At 59.3% G+C, this 21,220-nt stretch overlaps 1 protein-coding gene across 3 annotated transcripts in view; it reads left to right on the forward strand.

Moving 5' to 3' along the window:
- Positions 1–21,220, forward strand: part of KCNQ1 (potassium voltage-gated channel subfamily Q member 1) — a 348,523-nt gene that overhangs the window by 95,303 nt on the left and 232,000 nt on the right. For 2 of the 3 annotated variants that reach the window (XM_060104251.1, XM_060104252.1), the window contains 3 exons: positions 7,959–8,069; positions 11,423–11,545; positions 12,490–12,634. In XM_060104251.1, the coding sequence (XP_059960234.1) occupies positions 7,959–8,069; positions 11,423–11,545; positions 12,490–12,634 (379 nt within the window). Of the gene's footprint in view, positions 1–7,958; positions 8,070–9,093; positions 9,190–11,422; positions 11,546–12,489; positions 12,635–21,220 lie in introns of all 3 variants that reach the window. The other variant, XM_060104250.1, reaches the window with a different exon arrangement.

Below are 21,220 nucleotides of genomic sequence, written 5' to 3' on the forward strand. Positions count from 1 at the left end.
TCTGAGCTGCGTGGGCCCCGGGGGCCTGCTCACCACGGAAGCCCAGCATCACTGGTGTGTGGGCCTCAGGGCACAGAGGACACCCCTCAACAAACCCTCCGCTCTGGCCTTGTGGGGAGACAGGTCCTGGGCTCTCAGTTGCAGGGTGGCCAGCAGCTTACCGGCCTGGGAACAGCACGTGCGGGGGGCCCTGAGGTGGCCCCGACAGACCCTGGCCGTGGGGGAAGGCGGGGGCAGCCCGAATGCCCGCTCCGTGGGCCACCTCTGGGCCGTGGGCCGGCCTCTGCTCTCCCCCTTCCCTGTGGGGTGCGCTTGGGTGCCAGGGGCCATGGGGTCCAGAACAGCCTGAGCAGCAGAGTGGGTGACACCGGCCTGGCTACGAGCTGCCCGAAGCTGATGGTGGCCGGTGGGAGCCCTTTTGAGCTGGGGGCTAGGTGGCTGACATCCAGGCTCGCTCAGCCAGGGAGAGGAGAGGGTCGCAGGCTGCACGAGGTTGGGCTGAGGCCTCGGGGCAGCACCAGGTCCAAGGGGTCCCGGGTCCGGGCAGTGGCTGTGCCGGGCCCTGGCCGTGTCTGTCCCTGACCTGCTTCCTTCCGGAAGCGGGGTAGGGGTTCACTCTCTCCCCAGGTTCCCCACCAGCCTCCACAGGGAGGCCCATCCCAGATGGTCCGGGTGGGGCGGGAAGCTGCTCCGTGCGCCTCCACCCACACCCCCATGAGGTCCACACGTGTTGGGGGAGGGGCTCCTGATATTGGCCGAGTCAGCGTTTTTTCTGGAAGCTTCCAGTGTACCAGGCCGCCCAGGGAAGGCAAGCTCTGCCGGCCCCCCTGCAGGCCCGTGCCTCTGCGGGCCCGGGCGTGGCAGCCCCCGGCTCATCCCCCCGGCAGGTTCGGTGGGACAGCCCAGTGCAGGGCAGGGGAGGGGACGCATCCTGGTGACAGGCAGGTCCTGTGGAGGGACAGGATGCCCAGAGCCGGGAGGATCCCCGGGGCCGGATGGTGCAGTGGGAAGCGCATGGGTGACAGCCCGCAGCTCGGCTGATAAGCGGTGCTCGGCCCTGGCACTGGCCCCCGCCTCCCTGGCCGCTCAGAGCTGCCCCCCGGCCCGGCCCCTGCGAACGCCGCTCCCGCTCGCACACCTGTGCAAACACCCGCCCGCCGGCCGGGAAAACGGCCCCTTTGTGCCCGGCTTGGCACCGGTGCTCCAGCCTCGCCATCAGCTGCGGCCCCGGCCTGGCCATTGTTCCCGCGGGCCCGGCCCCCCCGCCACCCAGCTCCTGGGCAGACGACTCCCATTCACAGCGGTGGCGCCCCTGCAGCTGTCTAGGCGGGTGGAGCGGCCACGGCTCGAGTTATGGGCTGTGCTTCTGGCACGTCCTGGACAAACAGCTCAGGAAGCGCAAGCCAGAGCAGCCTGGCTGGGGGCTTCGGAGCCAGCTGGCCGCTGAGCCCGATGGTGGCTCTCCCTCGCTGTCCTCTGCGTGGCTCCGTGGGCCACAAGGGGAGCGAGCCCAGCCCTGCCGTGCCCCGTGGCTCCCCGTCCAGGGCGGACAGACCTGCCTACCAGGTGGTACAGCCACCAGACACCTGACAGGGAGAGGCCTGCTGGCTGGGCCACTGCCCATCACCACGCTGCGTCCACGCCAGACCGGCACCTCTGGCTGGATGTGTGAGACAGACCCAAAAATAGGGCATCTGGGCCGCTGGGATGGGCCATCTGCTGTGTTTCCTCTGTGGAGCCAGGGCAGGAGGGCGGGTTCCTGGGGGGAGTGGCCACTGCTGCGTGTGGAGCCGCCGGGAGGGCTGTAGGTGCCACAGGGGTGGCCCCAGCATCCTCAGCATCCAGGCTTGGCCGGTGTTTGCTGGGCGAGGGAATGAATCAGTTGACGTGCCCGTAAAGCGGTTCTGTCCGCGGCCCCCAGGACAGAGGGTGCATCAGTGTCCTGGGGCGGCCACAGCAAAGTCCCACAGACTGAGTGCCTTAAAATAACAGAACTGCGTTCTCTCATGGATCTGGAGACCAGAAGTCCGAGATCACGGGGTTGCAGGGCCGGCTCCCTCCAAAAGCTCCGGGGGAGTTCCTTCCCGCCTCTTCCAGCTTCTGGGGCCCCAAGTGCTCCTGGGTGGTTTGTGGCTGCACCTTCTGTCTCTTATCAGGACACTGGTCAGTGGGTGCCAGGCCCACCCAGGGAGCCCAGGACCATCTCCTCTCCAGATCGTGAACGCAGTTGCGTCAACAAAGACCCTTTTTTCAAATAGGCTTGTGTTCTGAGGGCCTGGGTGGACATGGATTTGGGTGGACACCCTTCAGCCCAGGACAGCGCCGTCCCAGGTGGACATCACGAGACTGTCTCTCCCCTCACCGAGCCTCAGTTTCCAGGCTGAGGGTCCCCTCCGCTCCCGCTACCCCAGGTGGGGACGCCTGACTGGGTGTGAGAGCTCCCCCCCCACCCCGGGTGTGGCACCCCACGCCTGGCTGCCGAGGTGCTGGGGAGGATTTAAGACTTTTTTCTTTGCCCTTGGAACAAAATGCGTTTGTTTGTGTTAAAGTTTGAGTGGAGGGGAAGCAGTTTTTGCAAACACGGGCTCCTCTGTTCAGTGCCCGGGGGTCCCTCAAGTCAGGAGGCTGCCGGGCTCTGTTTACCCCCTGCATCTAAATTTAGAATTTAGAGTGGAAAGGCTATAGAAGCCGCCCCTGCGTTCAGCCACCATTTAAAACAAGAGTCTGGCTCCTTAGCTGTTGGCTCCAGAAGGTTCTGGCTCTCCAGGCTGGACTGCATCCTGGCAGAGTGCGGCCAAAAGGGTCTGGGGGCCGAGTGGGGGATCTGGGTGAGGACAGGGCCTCCCAGATATTCACATGCAAGGCCTGTCGGCACCGCTCAGTGAGTGGAACAAGGGTCAGGACCTCATCTGGAGCTAGGGAAACCGAGGCCCTGTGGGCCTGGGGTGGGGGTGGGTGGGGTGGGCCAGGCCCCCAGCCCTTCAAGGCTCTTCCTCTGCTTGGACTCCATGCAAAGCCCAGGGGTGTTATGCAGCTAAGAACAGAAGGTCTCCAGGACCCCCGGCTGCCACCTGCCCCCATCCCATCCTGCACCTGTTGACAGTTGTGTATGGGGCTGAGACCGTGGGCTCTGGGAGCCCAGCCAGAGAAGGGCCTTTACGACTGGGTTTTGTGGGATGAGTAGGGGTCCACAGGGCAGGTCTGCCTCTCTGTACTTACTGCCCGCTGAGGGACCCCCTGGGGCGATGTTCTTACATGGACTCAGCAGGCCCAGTGAGGGGGGTGTTCAGCTCTTGTCATCCGGGGTAAGAACTTTCCAGCTTCAGCTCGAGGGAGAGAAACATGGTCAGCGTCAGGAACACAGTGAAACAGGAAGTAGTGGGGTAAAACGGGCGGGAGCGTGGTGTGAAGCCATCCTGTTCCACTGCTGACCTGCTCAGTGGCCCTGGGCAGGTTACCCAGCCTCCCTGGGTATAAGCTGGGTGCCTGTTTTCGTGAGCTGGGGAGGGTTGTCATTGAGGACCCAGAGAGCCCGGGGTATCTGGCGCCCAGCGAGGGTGCAGCAAAGGCTGGCTGTGAATTTTAGGGGCTGTTACTGGCCACGGTTCTCTTGGCAGCGCCCCCAGGCTGGCCGACAGGCAGTGACTCCCCAGCCACCTAATTCACACTCCAGTGTTCGTGGCTGCCACGGCCCAGTCACAGCCCTTAGCCCTGCTGGTGCCCAGGGTCCAGCTCTGCCCCGGCCGGCTCCCAGCCTCTAACACCTTAACTCACAGAGCGGCCCCTCTTCGCACGCGCGTGTGCACGTGTGCGCGCCTATGTGTGTTGGCTCTTCCTGGCCCCCAGGGACCTGTGTTTCCCGCCAGGCCGGCAGTGGGGCGCAGAGGGGTGGGTGCACCGTGCAGCCGCGCTGGGACCAGGGCAGGGCATGTGACCACTCCGTGCCTTGGTTTCCCCATCTGTAAAATGGGAGGCGGCAGGTCTACCTCCGAGGGCCGACGTGGGGCTCCCTGAGGCGACCACGATCCCAGGAAGGTAGCGACTCTTTCTGCTGCTTCCAAGATATTCCTTGGAGGACTGGGGCCTCTTGGCCGGGCTGGTCCTGGGCACCAGGCACATCCTGGCAGTCCTGCTCTGCACTGGGCACTGGGGCCCAGCAGGGGGTCAGCCCCGCGGGGGTCTCGCTCTCGGAGGCTTGGTCGTGGTCGGTCGTGGTACACATGCCGTGATTTCCCTGGGAGTCAGCGAGGGCCCCCTGAGGAGGACACATCGGAGCTGAGCCCTCGAGGCAGAGTCTCCTGCGTGAGGGGCCACGAGCCCGGCCATGCTGTGGGGTGGGCGCGGCCTGGGCAGGGCCCGGGGTGTCCACAGCATCCCGCCAGGCGCTGTGTGAAGCTCCTGAGGGCCCCTCCCGAGGAGGGAGAAAGGTCTTGACCCCGTCCCCACAGTCCGCACCCTTTCCCCGTGAGTACAGCGGCCGGGGCGCCGAGGTTTCCATAGGGAGAAAATGCACTCACGCGACGAGGATCCCTGGGCCTGCGTGGGTTTCTGTTCGTTTATTGACTTTTTCCTTTCTGAAAGGAAGCGGGCTTATTTGGGGGTATGTGTTTGCTTTTGTTTTTACCCAGAATTTGCAAGCCTGGCAGGGTTGTCCCCTCGGCCCTCACGTGCCGGCCTCTGTCCCCTTCACGGTGTCCCCTGCAAGCCTGGCCGAGGTCTCCTGGGGCAGCCCCGCGATGGCTGGAGCTGGGGCCCGGGACTGCTGCTCCCACCCTCTGCTGTCCTAAGGCAGTCCTGCCGCCCGCCCAGCCTCCCCTCTGTCCACAGCTCTCCTCCCCCGCGGTGCTCTCTCCCTGGCTCCGTCCTTCCAGCCTCCTCTGGGCAGGTTGGTGGCCCGAGGCTGGGCGAGCCCCAGACCCCTCAGCGCGGCAGCCTCTGGCCCTGGGCTTGTTCTCCGGCTGTCCTGCCGAGGAGCCTGGGGATGAGCAGGCCTCGGTGTGGTGCCAGCTCCGTCACTTAGCAGTGGTGAGACCCCCCGGCCTCCGTTTCCCCCTCTGGCAGGTGGTCCCAAACTCACAGCATGGTCATGAGTTTGCCAGACGGAGGTGCCCTCCCCCGGTGCGAGCCCCTAGTGTCCACGTTGGCGCCGTCCTCACTCCCACTCCTGGCTGCCCATTCCCTCTGGACAGATGGCCACGGCCTGCAGGGTGGCTGCAGGCTGACCGTGTCCTCTGTGGAGCCGGGCTTCTGGGCTGGCCCTCCCGCTTCCCCCGGAGGCCGGCGTCCAGGAGGAAATAAAATGACACCAGCGCCAGCTTCTTGTGACACAAAGTGTTGGGGGGACTGGCCTGTCCCTGGAGGGAGAGACACGGGGGAAGGGGGACGCACCCTGGGCTCAGCACCCTGGCTGAGTTGTCTCCCCAAGGCTGTGCCCAGGGGACGTGCAGCTCTGCATTCCAGATCGCCTGCCATGGGGGGCGAGTTCCGAGCACGCAGGCTATAAAACGGCCCATTCCTGAGCTGCTTGTGTCTGTGAATTCAGGAAAAACAAACAGCTCTGCGGGGATGGGCTGTTTCCTCAAAGAGCTGAAAGGATGTCGTTAACTTGACAAAGAAGGTCTGTGGCAGAGTCTGAGAAGCCAAGAGTGTGCCCCGCACCGCAGGGTGGGAGACACCTGGCCGGGGCTCCCCTGGCTTCTTCCTGCTGTCCCGCCGTTGGAGTCCCAGAACCCCCAGCCAGGCGGGCGAGGACATGGGGTCCAGTCTCCAGTGCTCCTGTCCGAGAAGGGAGGTGGCCTCGGGTGTCCCCACCCGCTGGCCTGCCCGCACCGCTCGGCCCCCAGGGCCTTCGAGGCCAACCCCTTTCCTCATCCCACCTACGTCCGTTTCCCAGTTGTCTTGGACTTTTTTTTTTTTTGCCTTAATTTTGATAATTAGAAGGTTGTATTATGTGTTATTTGTCTTGAGGCCCGAGTTTTCTGGCACTGCTTAAAATTTGCCCCCTGGCGTGAGGGCCACACTCAGGTCCATCTCAGAGGTCACCCTGCCCCTGCCTCCCTGCATGGCTGCCGTTCTCGAACTTGGAGTCTCAGGACCCCTTGACGCCCTTATCGGTGACTGAAGACCGCAAAAAGCTTTTGCTTACGGGGCTCACGTCTGTCAATACCGCGTTAGAAGATAAAAGTTAGAAATTTAAAAATAGACCCACTGTATGTTTACACATAAATAAATAATTCTATGAGAACCATTTTCCGGAAGACACTGGCTGCGGCGTCTCGGACGCCCCATCCCATCTGCAGCCCTGACGTGCCTTTGCTCCGTGCACCCAGGTGCTGAGAGGCAGCTGCCGCCCAGGCCTCACACGAGGGGCACAGACCCTCTGGGGGCTGCTGGCGAGGCGCTGCAGGTTCCCCTGGGCCCCTTATCTGCCTGCTGGCCTTCAGCCTTGCCCAAGGCCTCAGGCTGGCCTGCTCCACCCTGCAGGTACTGGGCCGTGCACCGGCCCCTCTTTATGTGACCTTGTGCCACGTGTGGGACGTACACATGCCTGTGCCTCGTCACTGCCTTAGCGTGTCTCGGCGTGCGTGTGCGGCTCCCTGTCTCCGTGGCAGGCCATCTGTGTGTGTGCACATGTGCACGGGCAGCACACTGGAAGCGGGTGTGGACCTGTGTCTGAGGGACGGTGACGTTGCCAGGAAATGCTCCGTGTGGCAGTCACAGGAGCCGGGACCACGAACAGTCGCATGGTGGGTGTTGGCGGGCGGGAGCGTGCGCCCGCGCTGCCCCCAGGTTGTGCTCTGTGGTGTAACACGGGCTCCCGCACTGTGGTCCTTCCCGCTGCCCGGACCCTTGGTCACTCCTGCTTCCTGAGGGCCTCTCGCCTCTGCCCCGGGGCTTCCGAGCTGTCCTGTGTGCCTGTCCCTGTCTGTGTGGACACGTGTGCGGGCCCCAAGGACCCTGCTGCAGAAGCCACCTCCCACCTGGGCCTTGTTCAGTGGAATCTGTGAAATGGGCCTCCCCAGGCCCTGCTCCCCGCCGGTCTCAGGGGGCAGGGGGGTCTTACAGAGGCTCCGTGCAGAACTTCCCGAGCTGCTGGGGGCCGTCCTCACTTGGCCTGGGCTGGGGGCCCTGGAATGGGGAAGCCAGGCTGCCCAGCACAGGGCTGGTGAGACCACGGGTTGAGCGTGTGTGTTGACGGTCTGAGCAGGGACTCTGGGCGCCCTGGTCCCCCTGCCAGACGCAGAGCTGGCTCCTCAAGCACCCAGACTCTGGCGTGGACAGGTGTGGGCCGCGTGGCCGGCACAGCCAGGGTGGGCTCTGAGTCCCTGCAGGATGGCGTTGTCGGGCTCTCGCCGGACGCCCCGCCGGGGAGCAAGCCTCAGATGCCAGCAGAGGCAAGCCTAGGGTGCGGGTGGGGTGGAAGCAGCCCCTCAGCCCCACTGTCCCGGCACACGCCCTGGGCGGACAGCTCCCCCGTGTAGAAGAAGGCTCAAGCTGCGTCTGATTCCCTCCGAGAAAAGGGCAAACGCAGCATCTGGTGCCTGGGGTGGCATCAGGAAGTGGCGTGTCATCGTGGCCGGGCTCTTTGGGGAGGGTGGGCCTCTGTGGGAGCTTCCGGCTTCCTGGGGGCTGGAGCACAGCGACATCGGTGGCCCGGTTGGCAGGCCTCCTGGGGACAGGGCAGGGAGTGGGGCGGGGAGGCTGTCCCCCGTCGGCGCTGAGCTCCCGTGTGTACGCTGGGGCTTGCTTCCTTTGCAGCGTTAGCCTGGGGGACCCAGACCCTGCGGGCTCGAGCACCGTGCTCTCAGCCGCCCAGCCTCTCGGTGCTGGGCTGTCTCGCCGTCCTCTATTGCACGGCGGCAGGTCTCGGAGGGAGCGCGGGGCTCAGGCTGGACGGACGGACGCCCGCCCTGAGGTTCTGGGGCTTGAGTGCCGACCGCTGTCCCTCGTCCTTTCAGGTGACTGTCACCACCATCGGCTACGGGGACAAGGTGCCCCAGACGTGGGTCGGGAAGACCATCGCCTCCTGCTTCTCCGTCTTCGCCATCTCCTTCTTTGCGCTTCCGGCGGTAGGTACTCCGTGTTGGGGGGCCTTTCCACAGTTCCCCAGCCTCCTCCAGGCTCTGGGGCTGGCAGGGGGGCCCTGTGAGCAGACCACCCTCAGGGGGCGCATTCAGACCCCAGCTCGCCTGCCTCAGAGCCTCTGGAGGCCGCCGCCTTCCTGTTCCCAGCCCCCAGTGGGTCCTTTGGAGCAAGTGTGGGCGGCGGCGATCACCAGGCCTTTCATGGCAAATAGTGGGGTGCAGTCCGGTTCATTCGGCCGCTGAGGGTAGGGGTGAGGCGCCCATGGTGGCTGCCACAGAACCACAGAGGTGCAGGCCGTGAGGGAGGGAGCGGTCCTGCACTGTGGCCTGGGGCGGCTTTGACTCCTGTCCTTCCTGGAGACCGTAGACCATGGGCGTTAAAATCTTCTAGTTCCCTCTGTGTGTATGTAGGTGCCTGGTAGGTGTGTGACCATACCGTGTGTGTGTATGCACTGTATGTGCACGTGTTATACATCATGCAGTCTGTGTCTGTGTGTACGTACTGTGTGTATGCATCATGCACGTGTGCTCCATGTGTGTTTGTGTGCGTATGTATTGTCTATGCACGTGTCACATAGGTATACGTACCGCATGCATTTGCATGTGCTCGTGCATGTGTGTCACGTGTGTGTTCTCTGTGTGTGGTAGTCCTCTTGCACTGCATGTGTGTCCTGCGGGTACGTCTGTCCGTGCACGTGTGTGCCACGCGGCTGTGGCATAGTGTGTGTACGTATGCACACATCGAGCGTATGTATATGTGTATAACTTGATCCCCTCTGTGCACGGGGAGCTCCCGCTGGTGGGCCGGCCCTTTCCATCCTGTTAGCAATCCCGGGGGTGGGGCGGCAGTGGGTCCTGCTTGGGTGGAGCTGCCTCCTGCCCCGCGGGCTGGGCCGGAGGCGCTGACCTCCTCTGTGGGGCCTGCAGCGCCAAGCAGGCCACCGGTGTCCAGCCTGTCTCTCCACTCCCCCGTCTGCAGGATGTGAGCCCTGGTTTCTGTTCCTTGCAGGGGATTCTCGGCTCCGGTTTTGCCCTGAAGGTCCAGCAGAAGCAGAGGCAGAAGCACTTCAACCGGCAGATCCCGGCGGCAGCCTCGCTCATCCAGGTGATGGCAGCCGCCGCCGCGGCCTCGTCACCGTCGTGTGGTGGTCCGTGTGCCCGGCTCTGTGTTGCCCGGGCAAGTACGAGCCGTGTCTGGTCTGGGAACGGCTCTCAGCCCTGAGCTGACCCGGCCCCTGGGGCCGCCGAGACCCTCTCCTGTGGACACTCCTGAACACGGAAGGGCCGCAATCCGTGCCACAGACGTGCCCACCTGTTGTAACTCCTGTCCTGGGAACCGTCGGGTGATGCTGATGGGGTTGGGGCACAAGAGCGTGGGAGCCCACCTTCCTCCATCCTGTGGGCCAGCCCGGGGGACGAGAAGGTGGCCTGGCCAGTCCCGGATTTGGTCAGTCCGGTGGACCCTTGGCCTCCAGCTGCAGCGGCCGCCTTGGTGTCTGTCGTATCCCTCCTCTGTGGCCAGCCCCCGCCTCTGCAAGGGAGCAGGACTGGGAGGGAAGAGTAAGGGGTCCTCAGGTGGCCGTTTCCCCCCCGCCCAGGGTCAGGGGTCAGGGCCTGCTTGTGCAGTACTGATGCTTCTGGGCCACTCCCAGCACCAACGGGGCTCAGTCCTCCCGGCCGATAGGAGGTGAGGACTGGTGACCCAACGGCATGGGCTGCGCTCTGGACTGATGGGCCAGCTTCACTTTCTGAAGGCCCGGCAGCTGCCCCTGCAGGGCCCGGGGCTCACAGTGCTGGGCCATGGGGGTGGGGCAGGGGCTGCCCCTGCCCTGGGCCCCTCGCTCCCCGCACCCTCCTCCCCGCCAGGCTTCTGTGATGAGGCTGTCCCAGAGGCTCCCAGCCCGAGAGCAGTGGGAGAGGAAGGTTCCAGAGGCGGGCAAGCAGGCAGGCGGCTCTGAGCCCCTGGACACTGGGCTCCGGGACCCCAGACTCCTGGAACGGCCTGGAGGACTGGGCGGCCCTCTCAGTGCCAAGCAAGACTCGGGCACAGGGACCCCTGGAGGCTCGTGTTTCGAGGGTGTCGGGTGGCGGCCGCCCGGGGCTGAGGAGAAGGCGGAGTGGGCACGGGGCTATGGGAGGGGTGGCCAGGCAGGGGCCTGGGGCAGCGTTGTCACTGCGTGCCAGCGTGAGCATGCGGCCCTGCACCCGCCAGCGTGGCTGCAGTGCACAGCCTGGACCCCTCTGGGCTCCCAGAGCTGAACGGCCCCCGGAGACCGTCTGGGGTCACGCCGGTGACCGCAGCTCAGCCAGGGCCTCTATCCTGTTCCTCGTAAGCCTGTCCGGAACCTCCATCTGGGGCCGGACGCTAATCCTACACCGGAAGGAAGTGAAGCCAACAGCCGTAAAGCTGGGGGCTCGGCCCCCCGTCAGGCCTGGCTTTATGGCGCCACAGCCTCCTCTCGGGGAGACCGTAAATCAGGCTGCAAATGGCCTGCCCGCGGAGAGGGCGCACTGACTTCCCGTGGGGCGTGTGCGCGGCCTCACACAAGCCTCCCAGGAGGCGGGAGAGGCCTGGAGCGGGGCCTGGAGGGCGGGGAGGGGATGAGGGACGGCGGGGCGGGGGGGTGGTTGGGGGGGGCAGGTCCACTGGGTTCCCGTCGCAGAGGTGGCATCACTGTCCCGTGAGCCCTTCCCCGCCACCACCCCCGCCGCCGGCATCTCTCTCTCCAGCTCCCACGGCCGGCAGTGCTGAGGCCCTCAGGGTGCGTCCTCCCACGAGGCTCCTGGCGCCCCCTCCGGCCCCCCCACCAGACGTGGCCTCCCCTTGGGTCTCCTCCTCCAGGCCACATCCTGGTGGTAGTCGCCGTGGGCATCTCTAGAGTGAAGGCCTAAGACCTTCACCCCCAGGCCATCTGGAGGCTCCGGAAACTGTGGGTCCCTGGGGGCTCTGCGTCCTGGACACTCAGCCCTGGGGGCTCTGCCCCTCCACGCCCCCAGTGACCTCTCCCCTGCGGCATCCCCGAGGAGAGGCCGGCGACCAGGACGGAGGGTGGGGCCCCGCGGGGGAACCGGCAGGTGGAGGTGGGCGCAGACGGACTGGGGCTCACAGGCCCCTGTGGTGGCTGAGCCGCGTGCGACCGTCCATGAGGCTTTGGGCTTCAGAAGGGAACAGGCTCTTGCGGGTGGGGGCAGACCCTGAGCCTGGGGAAGGGGCTGGTGAGCAGAAAGCCCCGTGGTCTTGCCAGAAGGGGGCCCAGGCAGGAGTGGCGGGACGCAGCTCCCTGGGAGTCCCCGTCAGGGGCTCCGCGGTGACAACCACTCCCTCCTGCTGGTTTCAGACGGCATGGCGGTGCTACGCGGCCGAGAACCCCAACTCCTCCACCTGGAAGATCTACGTCCGGAAGCCACCCCGCAGCCACGCTCTGCTCTCCCCCAGCCCCAAGCCCAAGAAGTCTGCCATGGTAACCAGCCCCCGCCTGCCACCAGGATGGGGCACTCACACACGGGTGGGGAGGCCACGCGGCCACAGCTCACGGCCAGGATTTGACTCTGGTGCTTCAGCCTGGCGTGGCCCATGGCACTGTGGGCACTGGGGGTGTACACCCCGTGCTGGGCTCCTGCCATCCCGTTGTCCCCAGGCTTGGGGGCTTGTAGGACTGGCCGCTCCAGGGCCAGGGCTGTGGGAGGTCCCGAGGAAGTACCCCGGGAACAGGATGGGCTGGATTCCGGCCAGCTGCTGGGAGAAGGCTCTTGAGAGGGCCTTGGTGTTGGGCTTTCCATGCTGGGCCTGGTGGGCCGCAGGGGCTGGACGTGGCGTCCTGGCTCAGGGAAGAGGGTCTTGTGGTCATAGGATAAGGGAGCTCGGGCAGACTTGAGGCAAGAGTCTCGTGAACAAAGGGTGTGGCCCACCCGACAGAGCTCTCCTTCCTGGCCTGCGCCCACACCATCCTTGGAGAGACGCAGTCTCCCAGGTTCTGGCTGCCTCTGGAGCCTTTGCACCTGCTATTTCCTCTGCCAGAAGGTTCTCCCAGATCCCAGCGTGGCCTGCTCCCTCCAGGTCACCTCCTCAGGGAAGCCTCGGCTGGCCTCCGTCTGTCGGCCCGCCCCGCCCCGCTCTAACTCCCCGCTGGTCACAGCCCTCGTTACCACCTGCCCTGGGGTATTCCTGTGTATTTATCTGTTTGCTAGTTTCCTGTCCTCCTGCCCCCCTGCCCCCCAGGCTGTGAGCTCCCAGGGCAGCCACTGGGCAGAGACCCTCTGGCAGCATCACACGCTGCAGCCCACTGCCTATGTGCGAGAGTGCTGGCCTGGGCCCTGGCAGGTGCCCCAAGGGTGGTCTGGGGCCAGCAGACAGCCTGGCAGAGGACACCCAGGAACTGATCATTTTATTGTCTGGTTTTTTTAGGTAAAGAAAAAAAAGTTCAAACTGGACAAGGACAACGGGGTGAGCCCGGGAGAGAAGATGCTGACGGTCCCCCACATCACTTGCGACCCCACGTCGGAGGAGCGGAGGCCTGAACATTTCTCGGTGGACGGCTACAACAGTTCTGGTGAGAAACCTTTACACAGAGTGAGGAGTGGGGACAGGGCCACGCTCAGCTCTGACCCAGGGCTGCTGGGGCCTCTGGGGTGTCCGGACGCCCCCTTCTCCCCCTAGCACTTGCTCTTGTCCTGTGGACAGCTGGTATTGTCTTGTCTGCTCCCGCTGGCCCACTGTCACCCGCGGAAGTTCTCTTCTGTTCTGGGCTTCTGGGAGCCAGGCCCTGCCTCGCTCGTGCTGTGGGGCGGGCGCCCCAGGTCTGGCAGAGAGGAGGTGGCCCGTAGTGCACGTTGTCCCGCGTTCCAGGTGGAGTGGGGCTGGGGGTCCTAAGCCAGCACCGTGTGTGCCTGCAGCTCTGCCCTCCTCGACGCTCTGTGCCTTTGTTCTCTGTCACTTCCGTGTCCATCCCTCCCCTCTTGGACCTCTTCCCGGGACCCCCAGAATGTTCCCGCCTCCGCCAGAACGCTCCAGCTTTACTAAGCTGGTGGTTGCAAGGGTGGTATCACTGTCTCAAGCATGGCAGAGGGTGGTGAGTTCACGTTGTGCTCATGGGCGGCTGGCGCCCCGTCCGCCTGGTGCTGGCTTTGTGGGCGGCCGACCCGTGAGGTACCCTCCCGCACCTGGTCACTGCTAGCAGAAGGGCAGAAAGCGTTCTGGAAAGGAGCCACGGCCTCTCCCTGCTCCCAAGGCTGCCTGTGGACGTCCTCTCAGGGAGCTGGGCGTGCAAGACGGAGCCTGGGCGCCCACCCTGCTGGGCGCTGGGCTGCCCGGGGCCTCATCACACACCGTAGGGATTCTGGCCCCGCCGCATCACCGAAGGGCCCCTGGGTCGCATTGCCTGCCTGCCCGCTGGAGTGGGTACAAAGGACAATTGTGACAACGGCTCCGGATTTGGGGCAGGACCATTGTCGCAATGCAGATGGGGGCTTTCTGCAAATGCTAATGCGCAGGTTGGGCTCGGGGAGGAGTGTCGCTCGCTGGTGGCTGAATACGGAGCAGCCCGAAACGATGCGTCCATTCAGCCTGCTTGGCGTTATTAAGTCCTCAGCGATGTCTGCGGAATGTTAATGAGGCACAAGTGCTGGGGAAGTCGGGCGCCTTTTGTGGAATTGCTCCCGCACGGAGGAGTTGGTTCTCTCCTGCCAACGCGATAAGTCAGCCCAGCCCAGAGCCACCGGATTTCTGGAGCCTGAGCTGTCGGCCTGGGTCCCGTGGGTTACCTGACACTCCTGAATCCTCCTCACCTGGAGGCTCTCAAGAGCCCTGGTGTGGGCGAAGGGGCGCTAATCCCGGGGCCAGATGCCATCACTGGGAAAGGCCTGCAGGCCCGGCTCCCACGCACTGGGGCGCGAACGGCCGTGCTGAATTCCACCGCCACGCCAGTCCCAGGCCTTGAACCTGAACCTCAAGAATGGAGCGTGCTGGACAAAATCATCTCTGTCCCAGCACACGGTACCTGCCCGCACGCCCACCTGCCACCCTGCCCACGGCACCTACCAGCCCGGGGCATCCCCTGCCCACGGCAGTGCCCGCCCACACACCTCTCCCCCACCTCAGTGATTTCTCTCTGTGTCTCAGGCTCGCAGCTTCTCTGGGCTCCTGTCCTGCGACCCTTGGGCCCCGTGTCCCAGGCAGAGCTGCTCCCCCTCGTTCGTGGGTTCTAGAGCCTTGTCTGAGCCGCTCTGATTTCCGGGTGGATGCCCGTCTTCAGGGGAGATCTCGTGAGCGGTGACAGGTGGCCGGCGCGGCCCGGGTCCCTCCTGCACGGCGCCCACCCCCCTGCAGGTTCCGGTCATTCGGTTGCTTGCGCCGTCCTGACTCACCAGGGACTGTTAGCACCCCTCGCCATCCAGGGAGGAAGAAAGGCAGAGGGCAGAGTGTGTGGGCCTCTGAGGGATGAGCACCTGGCTTGAGCCAGGCAGGTCCGGGAAGGCTTCTAGGAGGAGGTGACATCAGGGCTGAGTGGAGCTGGCCGGGAGGGTGAGGAAAGGCCAGTGAATGGCAGGAGCATCTTGGACAGAGGTGTTCGGGGGCCAGCCACACCTCTGCATGTCTCTGCCAGGTGACCTGGGCGTGGCACGTGGTATCTGCATTGGGTGGGGTGCTGACCTCACCCACCTCACATAGATGCCTGAGGGGCTTCTTCACCAGTCTGGCAGTCTTGGGCATGAGTCATGTCCCGGAGACAGCAGGCATTGGACGGGGCAAATGGTGGAGGCCATGGAGCAGGAGTGGCCACGGGTCAGCCCTGTGCCCCGCGTGGTTCCCTGGGGTGGCACGCACGGGACAGCAGGCAGGACTCGGTCAGGGCCCACAGGTGAGACTCGGTGGTGGGCCAGCCCAGGGCCCGCAGCCATGGTGTCAGGGTGCGGGTAAAGGGAGCCGGGAGCCAGCTGGAGGTGGGACCTGTGACCTCAGGGGCTCCCGGGATGACGGTGGAGCTGCTGGGGGGGCGGGGGCGGGGTGAGGACACCGGGTGAAAAGAGCACTCTCATCACAGAGACTTCAGACAGAGAATTTCAGAGAATGAAGGGCCCGAAGCCCACGTGCCCCGCTCTGTGGAGGGACCACGTCGGAGGCGTGGAGGCCCTGCCTGCTCTGGGGGTTTGCAGCTCCTGTTCACGTCTGATGGGCTTCACCAGGGGTGGGGGGGTCCGATCCTCTTGCCTTCCGCGTGTGGAGGCCGTGCAAGTCGATTCTGTCCTGACGGCCTGCCCGTCCCATTGGTCAGCAGCTGCTCCTTGCCTCCTGCACCCCCCGCCCCGTGCCGGGGGGCTCTCACCCCATCACCCTCCTGTTTCACGGGCCCTGCTGCCCCATGTTTGGGTTTTGCCTTTGTAAACAGTCCTCTGCGTTAGCTGCTTGTCCTGACACTGGAGGAGCGTGTTGCCGACAGATCTGCGAGTTTTCTGTCTCTCAGTCTGGATTTAATTACCTTCCTCCCGGAGCCTGTGCTTTCTTCCAGGTTGGTCTGTCCACGGTCTACTCAGTTTCTGCTCGTCTGAAATTTTTGTATTTTGCCTTTGCTCTTGGACAGTGGTTTAGTTGTGTAGAAGATCACAGGTTGAGATCTGTATTTATTTTAATTTAAAAATTTTGTTTTAATTGAAGTATAGTTGATTTACAGTGTTTCAGGTGTACAGCAAAGTGATTCAGTGACATATATATATATATATATATATATATATATATATTTATTCTTTTTCAGATTCTTTTCCATTATAGGTTATTAGAGGTCTGTATTCTCTCTGAGCAGGCTGGAGATCCACCACCGCCTCCCGGCCGGTGTGCCCTGTCGAGCTAATTGACGGTCCTTTGTAGGTGACCCTTCCTCCCGTCTGGTGACCTTGAATACCTTCTCTTTGACTTTGGTGTTCCATCGTTTCACTGTAGTCAATCAAGCTGGTGGATTATTTGTACTTGTCCTGCCTACAAGGTGTCGTGATTCCTGAATGAGCGTTTGTGTCCTGCATCAAGTGGAAAATCAGCCCCACCGTGTCATAGAATAGTACCTCCCCTAACTGCTCTGACCTCGCCTGGAAACTTCCACTTGCCCCTCCAGGTCCATCCTCCTTGGCGTTTCTCGTACCCCCTGTCTCTGTCTTCCTGTGCTGCATCCTCAGCAGCTTCTTCGTGGTTTCCTAACTCTTCATGTGTGCCAGCCGGTGAGGTGTTTATTTCAGTTGCCACCTAGTTTTTCATTTCCATACGTCCTCATGTGAGGGTCTCACCTGCTTGATCTTAGTATCTTGTGTCTTCCTCATGTCTGACGACAGAGCTTTGGATTTTTTGGCCCCTTGAATGTGCTCATCTCCTCGTACCCATCCTGTCACTCCATCACCTGCGGCTCTTGGAGAGTCTGGTTCTGTTCGCGGTGGACTCTCTGACACTTGCTTCCTCGTGGGTCTGCCGGCTTAGGCTGTGATTGTCGAGGTTTTGTATCCGTGGGTTCCCGTGGGCTCTGGAGAGGTGATCCCGCGAACCACGCCAGGACACGCGTGGGGTTGGCTTATAGGTGTGGGGTTTTCTAGACAACCCATGCCATGTAAGCACAGAGCCAGTGTCCTGTAAGAGCGAGCCTAAGCACACTCACCACTTACACTCCAGGAACGCAAGCCGAGGCAGGTGAGTCTCCTTTCCCCCTGTTGGCCAATGCGAGGGTTTGGTTGGGTTTTGTCTGGCTTTGTTGTTTGGTTTGCATCACCCTTTGACTCTTGGTTCGGCTTTTCGACGTGGAGTCTCAGCTGCCAGTTCTTCCTTCGTGCTGCTTCCAGGCATGGCCTCGTCCCCTCGGGAGGCAGTAAGGTCCACACTGGGGGTCCTCAGGTGGGCAACCCCTGGAGGCTAGCGGGTCAGAGCTGGGGCGCACCTGCTCCCCTCTTGGCCATGGGGACACCCCCTTCCTTCCCTGTCAGGTGAGCTCAGCGGAGCCTGCAGGAGGTTGGCTCTGTTCCAGAACTTGCAGAGAAAGGCTTTTCATGACATCAGGCCCACTTATTGGCAGAAACGGAAGTCCTCCTCTTGGTGACAGACAGAGCTGTTCCTGGCGAGGAAGGCTGGGAACCCCCGCTGGCTGGGGCTGGGCAGTGATGCTTCAGGTTGGAACTTCCCTGGGTGTCCCTCGAATCACCTGGAGAACTTTACTTTTAACACAGGCTCAGAGACCTACCCCTCAAGATTTTGAGTTGCAGTGGCTGTAGGGAGGCCCAGGAATGTGTGTCAGTAACAAGCCCCTAGGTTACCTTGAAGCAGGTGGTCCATGGACTGGTGTAGCCCTGAGGACAAGGTTCTCCTTCTGTGACATCCTGGTCTGTGTCCACCTCGGTCTCACCTGGGTCAAAGTTGCCTTGCTCAGGACAAGAATAGGGTCCCAGGCGCCCTCCTGGCATCTGCCCCTCTATTCTGGTCTTAGGGTGTGACGTTTCCCCTGGCTCTGGCGAGGACCTGTGATCATAACTTCTGGTGACCATCCTGGTCACCACACATCACTCATGCAGCCTCGGGGTCCCAAGAAGGTGGTCCCCGCAAGGTCTTGCAGGCTGGGGCCTGCGACTCCTCCAGTGGGTGTGGGAGTCTGGCGGGGCAGGAGACAAGGCCCGACGAGCTCTGTGGGCATGTTCTGAACTCCCGGACCAGAACCTTCTCACGGGCTCTCCCCCAGGCTGCTCACTTCCGTCCCCTCCGAGCTGCCCCAGGACTTCACCGAGGATGGTCTCTCTGTATCTCCCTCACTGTCTTCCCCCCTCCCATCTGCTCTGGACGGCCAGTGAGCAGGTGAACAAATGTGTCTGCTCATACCGCCCCCCCAGGATTCCCTGTCCCCTCGGGGCTGCCGTCTGGATGCCTCTGGGTCTCGTGGTAGCCTGGCCCTCGCTCATCTTCCCAGCTCTGCACCCCCCGTCTGCACCCACAGCCAGGCTTTTCCACCTGGACCCCTTTGCCCGAAGGTCACCCCATCATGGCCCATCTCTTCATGACCAAAAGATGGCCACTCCCAAATTTCAAGAGACTTTTTTTCTGCTTAAAAACATGGCATATGCTCATTATAGAGCCTATGAAACATACACACGAGAATAATGAAGAAAAATAATCCCCTGTTGTCTCACTGCCCAGAGAAGCAATGGTTAGGCTTTTGACAGAAGTCCTTTCTCCTTAGTTTTAAAGAATAGACACACCTGGGTTGGTTCCACCTACACTATCCAGTATTGTTCCTGCTTTTATCACTTGCTGTGATACGAGTGTACAATTGATTTTTTGCTGTGTCCAGTCAAATGTTTATGCCAGTGATTTTGTGCTCCTGGTATGCTGCCTTAGGGGAGGGGTCTGCAGGCTAATTTGGAAATACAATGGGCAAGGATTCCCTGATGTGTTTCTGATTTTGTGGGAATTGGATCCAGCATTTTACTGTTTTGATTGGTGGTGTTCCTGGCTTTTAAACTCTGTCAAAGACAAAACAAAATCCCAAACTAGAGAATATTTAGAAAAATAATAACAGAAGTACTCCATATCGGATCCTATAATATATAAAGTATTTAAATGACGGTTGATTCATAAGTTGGTATATCTAAATATGACTTCAAACCCAATAGCCAAAAGGGAAAAAATAGTGAATAATATATAAAAGGAGAAAGAAACAAATCCAGGATGAGAATTGGGGATTTTAATACACCTATCTCAAAAGTTGATAGAACAAGTACAGAGCAAAGCAGTAAGGATATAACTCTGAACAATACTTTCAACCAAGTTGACCTAATGAACACTTATAGAACACTCCTCCCAACAATAGCAGAGAACATACTGTTTCCAAGTGTACACAGAACATTTACCAAGATAGAAGCAGGTTCTGAACCATAAAACAAATCCCAGTACATTTAAGATGATTCAAGTGATATATAAAGTCTGTCCTCTGACCACAATGGAATTAAATTGAAAATCAATAATAAAAAGATCTCTGGAAAATCCTCAAATATTTGGAAACTAAATAAATGCTTCCAGTAGGACAGGGTCAGAGAAGAAATCCAAATGAAAACTAGAAAATACGTTGAACTTAATGAAAATGAAAACACAGCATATCAAAATGTGTAGGCTCTGCTAAGGGAAGCACCCAGGAAGCAGCACATTGCACCAGCATGTACACTAGAAAAGAACTGGCTCCAGTCGGCCTCAGCTTCTACCATAAGAAACTAGAGAAAGAGTAACAAGCTAAACCCCAAAGTAGTAGAAACAAGAAAATAATAAAGCTCAGAGGGGAAACAAATGAAATGGAACACTCAAAAACAAAAGAAAAAATAATGAAACCAAAAGCTGATTTGTTTTAAGAAGATCAATGCAGTTGATAAACCTTTACCCAGAAATATCAGGAGAAAAAGAGAGAAGACACAAATTATCAGTATCAGAAATGAGCAATATGGCAGTACTGATTCTACAGATATAAAAAGGATCATAAGGGAATATGCTATACAAGTCTTTAAATTCAGCAACTTAGGTGAAATGGGCAAATGTCTTGAAAGATGTAAACTACTCAAGAAATAGATAACCTGAATAGTTCTCTCTTGCTGATAAAATCAAAGTTATAGTTCAAAACATTCCCCGAGACATTCTCCAGGACCACGTGGCTTTACTGGTGAATCCTGCCAAGCATTTAAGAAAGATAAAATCAATTCTAGACAACATTTTCTGGAAAATTGAAAAGGGTGGAATAGTTCCAAGCTCATTATGAGGCCAGCATTGCCCTGATCTGAAAACCAGCCAAAGACATTGTAAGAAAAGAAAGCTGTAGTTAAGTATTCCTCATGAACATAGATGCAAAATTTTATTTGCAAAATTTTAGAAAATCAAATCAATAATATATTAGAAGATTATACATCATGACCAACTGGGGTTCGAGAATGCAGAGTTAGTCTGACATTTTAGAAAATCAGTCAGTTAACCATATTAACAAATGGAAAACCATACCATTTTCTCAATAGATGCAGAAAAAGAATTTGACAAAATCCAACAGCCAAGTATTACAAAAGCAAGTAGAAAATAGAAAGGAGCTTCCTCAACCTGATAAAGCTCTCAACGAAAAAACTACATCTATAGCTTCTTTTTAAAAAAAAATATTTATTTATTTGGTTGTGTTGGGTCTTAGTTGCAGCAGGCAGGCTCCTTAGTTGTGGCATGTGAACTCTTAGTTGCGGCATGTGTGTGGGATCTAGTTCCCTGACCAGGAATCAAACCTGGGCCCCCTGCATTGGGAGCACAGCATCTTAACCACTATGCCACCAGGGAAGTCCCAGCTATTACTTCTTAATGAAGAAAGACTGACTGCTTTCCCCCTAAGGTCAGGAACACAACAAGAAGGCAAGAGAAAGAAATTTTAGACACCCAGTTTGGAAAAGAAGAAATAAAACTGTTTTTATTTGCAGATGACATAGTTATCTGTGTAGAAAACCTGGTGAATATATAAGATGACTACGAGAACTAATATGTGAATTTAGCAAGGTGGCAGATTCAAGATCAACATGGAAAAATCAATTCCAGTTCTATGTTCTAGCGGGAAATAATCTGAAATTGAAATTTTAAAATACCACATACAGTAACATGAACAATGTGAAATACTTAGAGACTAATCTGACCAAAGATGTGAGAGCTGTACACTGGAAATTATAAAATATTGCTGAAAGTACTGAGAGAATATCTAAATAAATGGAGGGGTATACCATGTTCATGAATCACAATTCTACACTCAGTAGATGTTTCTACACTCAGTGTAATATCAGTTTCTACACTCAGTATAATACCAGTCAAAATCCCAGCAGGCATTTTGTAGAAATTAACAAACTGATTCTGAAATTCATATGGAAATGCACATGACCCAGAACACCAAAACAGCTTTGAAAATGAACAAAGTTGGAGGACTACACCAACAGTGTGGTAGTAGCATCAAGGTAAGCAAATAGATCAACAGAACAGACTAGAGAGTCCAGAGAGGCCTACACATTTATGGACAACTGATTTTTGATCAAGGTACAAAGGCAATTTGGTAGAGAAAGGGTAGTCTTTTCAACAGACAGCATTGGAACAACTGGATATCCATATGCCAAAAAATGAA

This window comes from Mesoplodon densirostris, chromosome 7, assembly GCF_025265405.1.
Source record: "Mesoplodon densirostris isolate mMesDen1 chromosome 7, mMesDen1 primary haplotype, whole genome shotgun sequence".
NCBI classification, from domain to species: domain Eukaryota; kingdom Metazoa; phylum Chordata; class Mammalia; order Artiodactyla; family Ziphiidae; genus Mesoplodon; species Mesoplodon densirostris.